Source organism: Elephantulus edwardii, unplaced genomic scaffold (assembly GCF_000299155.1).
Source record: "Elephantulus edwardii isolate Elephantulus edwardi_28Jun2011 unplaced genomic scaffold, EleEdw1.0 scaffold00271, whole genome shotgun sequence".
Taxonomy (NCBI): Eukaryota; Metazoa; Chordata; class Mammalia; order Macroscelidea; family Macroscelididae; genus Elephantulus; species Elephantulus edwardii.
The window spans coordinates 2,481,677-2,489,006 of NW_006400021.1; the positions used below are offsets into that span (position 1 = coordinate 2,481,677).

The following is a 7,330-nucleotide window of genomic DNA, read 5'->3' on the forward strand; positions in this document are numbered from 1 at the left end:
TATTGCTGTCCAGATGGATGGCTATAGAGAGCTTGATTGTATTCACTTCATTCACCCTCAAGAAGCATCAGACATTATTGGAAATGGAAGAAGAAAAAGATTTTTTTTTGTATGTTCAAATGGATTTTTTTTAAGATTACTTGTTCATGGGATTTCTGAAGTAAGTGTGCATCTATTTTTTTGTAAATGTTAATGAGAACCAACTTTTGATTTTGACATATGGTGGATGATTGATCCCCATTGTTAGGAGGGTATCAGGAGACAAGTTGACTGGTTTATGTGGTAACTTTGGAGAACAAGTTGGTATTTTTTGTAATGAAAACATGCCTTCAAGAGTCCAGAGAGTTAAATACAAGAAAATGCATTATAGCAATGTGTTGTTCTTGTTTTTGTTATGTGCCATCAAGTCGCTGCAACTCATAGCGACCCTTTGTACAATCGCTCTGAAGCCTGCCCTGCCCTGAGTCAGTCTCACTGACTCTGAGACACCTACCCCTATTGTCCTATTCACTGTATCTATCAATCCATCTCATCCGGGGTCTTCTTCTCCTAAACTGTCTCTAGAAGCAAAAAATTAGAAAGGTTTAAAGATAGGAAGATGGTTAAATGTATTCTTGTGTAGCCATGTAGTATAATACCATACCACCATTTAAAGAATGAAGTAGATTTCAGTGTATTGATACTGAAGAAAGGTGGACTGCTTATGAAAACTTAAGTTACAGAAGAGAATTATGGTATGATTTTGTTTCTTTCTCATGTTTTGGTGAGGATAAATAGTGATGATGATATACATTTATTGAAAAATAGGAAGACAAATGTATTAGATTATCAGAAGGCTTGAGATCTGATAACTGGTATTTCAAGAAACTGTCTCTTTGTACTTCTTATGTAATTATAAAAATATAATTTCCACATCATTAAATATTTGAAGGTTGCATTACAATGTATTATAAGATGTTTTAAAATAGTTGCATATACTTACAGTCATGCTTCTCACATTCCACCTTCCAATCATTAGTTTCTGCTTACAACTGTTCCACCTCTTTGTGTTTCCAAATTTGAGGGCTCAGCTTCAGTTGCTGTATCTGTTGGTCTACTCAAAGTGTGCTCTGCTGTGTATAGGGTTTTTGAAGATCTGGTATATTTCAGAAGTGGATGGCCAATCCTCCTTCCTAGTCTGCCTTAATTTGGATGCATAGTTTTAGAAAAATATCTGACAGATAAGCATTTTACCAAAAGAAGCAGAAGAAAGACCCTTCCCTTACAGAAATAATCAATACATTCAGTGTGTCCTCCTCCCCCCAATGCATGTGTATTGTCCCTGTCCCTGCTACATCAACATCCCTTGAACTCCCGTTTACCCATCTGGCACCTCCCTTCCCCAGCCACCCTTTGATATGATGGCTTATGCCACAAGTCTCTTCTGTGATGTCTTGCACCACGCACTGCTACTGGTCTCTCACACTGATGTCTGTCTCGGATTTAAGTCCAAGTCTAATGTACCAGCTTCTGGGAAAGATTTTTGTCTGTGGTAGTTCTGGGGAAAGATTCTTGCCCCTGAACTTCTGCTTCACAACTGTGACATAGTTGTCTTTGCAGCTTAGTGACTTAGTGTCTTTGCTCTTCCTTTTGCACCACAATGCTGTCACAATGCAGTAATTTTCAAGTTGAGGATAGGACTCCTCTAGATCTGGATTGCCGGTGTTGGTATGCTGTGTGGGTCACAAAAAAATTGTGGCTAACCTTGAGGGGAATGAGAATCCCAGAACACTTGATTGTGTTTATGTAAAACCTATACCAGAAAGCAGTCCTCAGAACAGAGCAAGGAAACACTGCATGGTTCAAAATCAGTAAAGGAGTGTCTCAGGGATGCATCCTGTCTCCATACCTTTTCACACTATATGCAGAACAGGTCATTCAAGAAGCTGGGCTTTATGCGGGGGAATGTGGCGTTAGGAATGGAGGAAGACTCTTCAACAGTCTAAATTATGCAGATGACAAAACCTTGCTGAAACTGAGGAGGACCTGAAGTGCTTTCTGCAGAGGGTCAAGGACTGCAGTCTTCAATATGAATTGAAGCTTAACATCAAGAAGACAAAGATTCTCACCACTGGGTCAATTGGCAGAACCATGATGAATGAAGAAGAAATTGAGGTTGTTAGCAATTTCAGTTTGCTTGGCTCCACAATCAACATTTTTGGCACCAGCAGTCAGGAAGTCAGAAGATGAATTATATTGGGAAAATTTGCTGTCAGGAACCTTTCCAGAGTACTGAAAAGCAACAATGTCATTCTAGAGGCTAAGGTGCAACTGATCCAGGCATGATCTTCACAGTTCCTTGCTATGCATCAGAGAGGTGGACAGTGACTAAGAATGACAGAAGAATCAATGCCTTTGAGTTGTAGTTCTGGAGAAGAGTCTTGAATATACCATAGACTGCCAAGAAAACAAATAGGTTGGTCTTGGAGAGGGTGAAACCAAATTTCTCCTTGGAGGCTAGGATTTTGAAGCTCCATCTCACATACTTTGGGTATGTGGCCAAGAGGGATTGGCGAAGGACATCATGCTTGGAAGGGTGGAGGAACAGTGGAGGAGAGGAAGACTCCAGATGAGATGGATTTATACAGTAACTGGGGCAATGGGGGTAGGTGTTTCGGATTCAGTGAAACTGGCTCAGGACAGGGCAGGCTTCAGAGCTGTTGTACATAGGGTTGCTATGAGTCACAGGTGACTTGACAGCACAAAACACCAACAAAGTATGTTCGCTAAGCTACTCAGTTGGACTTATTTACAAGAGTGTTGTCAACTCTTCAGCACACACCAGAATCACCTGATGAACTTAAAAGTCACATCCATGTTCACCCAGGCCCAATCCCTAGGGATAGAGGCCAATCATTTGTATTTTTCGTAAAGCTTTAAAATGAGTGTAATGTGGGGCTAGAACTAGAATGATAAAATCTCTTATTTAAAAGGAAACATAATCATCAGACTCTGTGTTGTATATTGAACTAATTATTTTCCTTCTTTTTTCCCTCCTTAGTCCAAGATTTCTTTACATGTGGCCAAATGCTCGTATCTCAGTGATGGGTGGAGAGCAGGCAGCTAATGTGTTAGCAACAGTAGCAAAGGACCAGAAAGCTCGGGAAGGGAAACAGGTAAATGCCACTCTGTCCATCTCTGGGCTTGGCTTCCAGTGTTGTGTTCTCTGAGCCACGGAGCAGAGAGCCCAAGGACCACTGTGTTGATGGGTGGGCAACATTCTGACATGAGCTGCTTGGCTTTCTTTTAAATGGCTATTGACATGGAAGTCATTTCAGTAGTTTTGGCTTGCACACTTTCTCTATTTCTTCCTTCAGAGTCATTTCATTTAGGGTACCTTTTAAAATGTAGTAGTTTATAGGTTTCAGAATATCCAAGAAAGTACTTCAGAAACTGTGAATGTCTGACGCATAAAGGGGTTTGAGTCTTATTGTTGTTTGGTGCTGTAGAGACAAGGTCAACTTATATGAGCAACAAATCCGAACCCTGTCCTATCCTGTGCCATCCTCACAATCTCTGACATACTAGAGTCCGTTGCTGCAGTCACTGTGTCAGTCCACCTTGTTGAGGGTCTTCCTCTCTTTTGCCAGCTTCCACCTTTGCAAGCATGACGTCTTTCTCCAAATAATAGCCAAAAATAAGTGAGATGAAGCTATATTATCTTTGCAAAGATAATAAGTTTGAGTCTTAGTCATTTGTAGTTACCAAGATTTAAATGCATCTGATTTTATTTCTTTGATTTTATGACCTAAATGAGAAGGTGGTTTTTTCCCCATTTTACTTATTGGTTATTGTTGAGGATGCCTTGTGTAGGAGGGCTGCAGTTATCTCATGAGAAATGACTAACACTGTTACACTACAAAAGCATAAACGGGGCAAAATGGAAAGGGCAGTGGGACCACGATGAAAGGCAGATTAGCAAGTGATGGTTATAAGAAATGAGTTCTTTTGTTGGTGCTTCTGTTAATCTTCTAATAAATAAATAAATGTTATTTAAGCTTTTGTTCCAACTTTTATAACTCTGTGCAGTCAACAAGCCTTAACATTATCGTTACAGGTTCCTGAAGTTACTCAGTTGTACTGTCGCCCCAGGACAGCAGGGGTACATGGGGAAGGTTCTGCCTTCCTAGCCTCTTGGGCTCACTGTCCCGGAGTCAGCTGGTCAACCAACTAATCTGTGAGGTGTTCAGAGTTCATCTAAACAGCTACCTAGTTTAAATAAAAGACCAGAGAAAGTGGATCCTGCCTCCCCAAATGCAGCTATCCAGGCCTCATGCCTCTCAAACTCTACTGAGTTGAGGTGAAATTCAGATTCGTTATAGTGTCACTTCACACTCATTGCTACCTCGTTGGAACTGCCTCATAGCACACCTTCCGGTGGGTTTTCAGAGGCTGTAAATCGCACAGGAGGAGATTGCCCATCTTCCTCCCGCTGGTGGATTTGAACTGCAAGCGGAGCACTTGCCTTAGGAACACAATTCCTCACAGACTGTGGATGTCACTAGAAAGTTAGCCATCAGTCTGTTTTGACTTGACAGCAATGCAGTGAGGGTTTTGTGACGTTGCAGTTAGTAGCAAAGGGAAACCTCTGTGTGCATGGGTATGGTAGATGAGATCCCAACAGATATTTCGATGTGCCTTAAACTCAGTCCGGCATACATAGCTCGATGATTGTCTATTAGATACGTAGTGTGTATTTGTTATACACGTGTCTGAGTTCATCTATTTTCATGTGTCAAATGAAGTACAGGATGTTAGTGATCATCTCTCTCCAAAGTATTGACCTATAAGATGATGTTAAACTATTATTGTATCTACAGAAAAGGGGTGACATATTTGAAATAAAGCCTTTGTTTTTTATGTGGGACTCTTTTTAAGTTGAAACAATTTTCCTCCCAGGGTTTTAAAAGAAGTTCTTCGGATGATTTTTACACCTGAATTAATTATCACTTGCTTCTGGTAATATTTGCAGGGCAAGGCATTACATTTTTAATTAAAGGAAAATATCTCTTAGCTGTCTGGGAAATTGACTGCAGAGGTTATTCAAGGTGCAGTTGATGTTTACTCCTTTCGACGTGAAAATCTTTTTCCATCTTAGCCATTTTGAATGAAAATGTCATAGTCACCTTTTTAAACACAGGCTACTGGATACATTCAGCCCTTTGTTAAATTGTCTAATTCACATGCATTATTCTATTGTACTCAGCTACAGGACAGCAATATTCTTGTTTTTTGCTTTGCTTTAAATTACTTTCAAATATTGTTTCTGCTAAGGAAGATGTTGTTATGTGCCGTCGAGTTGCCTATGACTCATAGTGATCCTATGCTCTATCCTGTGCCAACCTTACTGCCTCTAACACACTTACCCTCATTACCCCAGTCACTGAATCACTCCATCTCCTCCAATGGGGCACTAATTTGATTTTCATATCTCAGGCGAGATAATGCGTAATCATTTGTAACTTATAACTGATTGTGCGTGTATGAGTTGTAACATTATTATTCACAAAATCCATTCATTTAGAGTTCCTTTCCCCCTCCCCAAGTCATAAAAAGGATCCTTTGTTTCACTGAAACACACTCTTTTTCCTTTCAGTTCTCCAGTGCTGAGGAAACAGCTTTAAAAGAACCCATCATTAAGAGGTTTGAAGAGGAAGGAAACCCATACTATTCCAGCGCAAGGTAGGAGTCACCAGGCCACTCCCTGGTGGGCGCATCCCAGAGAGCAGCAGCATTATGTAGGTCTGAGCAGTTGGGATGGTCCAGCCCTATGTTGTTGTTGTTATGTGCCGTCGAGTCACTTGCAACTCATAGCGACCCTATGTACAACAGCCCTAAACTCTGCTCTGTCCTGTGCCAATCGCACTATCTCCAATACACCCATCCCTATTACCCCAGTCACTGAATCAGTCCACCTCATAGAGGCCAGCCCTATGAGAGCACAGAAATTGTGGGAGTTTTTTTTGTTTGTTCTTTTTTTTTTTCAGGTAATATTTGATTTTGTGCTACTGTTGCTTTTAAAATAATTTTTTAGATTGTTGAGTGAAAATTGAGAACACACATTGATTTTCCATTAAAATGTGCCCAGGTATGGTTCGTGACATTACAAGCCCACCTGTAGCAGCACTCTTCTTGCCTTATCTTTGTGTTTCCTGTTTCCATTCATCCTTCTCTCCTACCTTCTGAGCTTCATCCCCTGCCGTGTGCTGGCCCTTTGATCATATATGACTGATTTTTTTCTAAGGAGTGCATTTCCCCCTGGTGTTATGAATCTCCTTAGAGACCTATCTGTAATTTGACTGGAAACTGAGTCACGGAATGCATGAAATTTGTTTTTAAAAGATGACTGAAGGGTTCACCAGTTTCTATCAGATTAATGAGTCTGTTTCACACTTCCCTGGCCTCCAAATCTGGCATCTTCTCTTGTGATCTCTTTCAGAGCTCCTGCCTTTTTATAATGGGAATCCCTGCTGCCCCTCTGCCCAATCTTCTTGGGCTGAATATTTACCACTGTTGTCCACTAACTCTACCAACTCCTGCCTCCCAGCTGATGGGTTTAGGGATTTGGGTGAGCTGCGGCTGGAAATGACTATCTCCTGGGCCAAACCAGGAATTAGGGAATTAAGGGTTCACTCTTGACTGTTACTTTGAGTTAATGATGCTGTGTCTTTTGCTTTGAAATATGGATTCCTGTCATACTGATAATTTTGTTTTAAGCATGAACAGTCATTAGCACTTGTTAGCAAGTGTGATATATCCAGGAGATTATTAGTCACAGACAGGCCCACGTGTCAGCAGAAAGTAATTACTTCATATGCATTGCTGGCTCTGTTTGTTTCTTATACCACTTAATGAGGTAATAAATTATCACGCTTGTCTCAGCTGGAGACTAGCTTTCAGACTTCTTTTTCCAACTGCTTTAATGTTCAGCATTATGAAAAAATAACCTAAGCTTCATGTCTTTCTTTTATCCCTTGGGCACATGGAAAAAAAACAACAACAAACAAAACCTAACCCACAAAACTCCAGCTATTTGTATTTTTAAAAATTAGGTTATGCGGTGATTTATGACTGTTACTTCTGAAGGCAAATTGGAAAGGAGGGTGAAGAGAAAATCAAAAGTGTAAATTCATTTCCATCATTTGGGTGTATCCTTTCTGGTAGCCACTACCTTTAACCATTAGGGCCCTAAAGACTAAACAGACCTGTTTTTAAGTTTCCAAGTTCATAACATGTCATTGGGGTTTTTTAAAAGTACTTTTCTCCTTGCTAAATATATGTACTTACAAGC

The 7,330-nt window shown here is 40.4% G+C and overlaps 1 protein-coding gene across 1 annotated transcript in view; it reads left to right on the forward strand.

The window, feature by feature from the left end:
* Window positions 1-7,330, forward strand: part of MCCC2 (methylcrotonoyl-CoA carboxylase 2 (beta)) — a 108,731-nt gene that overhangs the window by 91,992 nt on the left and 9,409 nt on the right. The window contains exons 15-16 of the mRNA XM_006900036.1: window positions 3,041-3,155; window positions 5,636-5,721. Of these exons, the coding sequence (XP_006900098.1) occupies window positions 3,041-3,155; window positions 5,636-5,721 (201 nt within the window). The remainder of the gene's footprint in view (window positions 1-3,040; window positions 3,156-5,635; window positions 5,722-7,330) is intronic.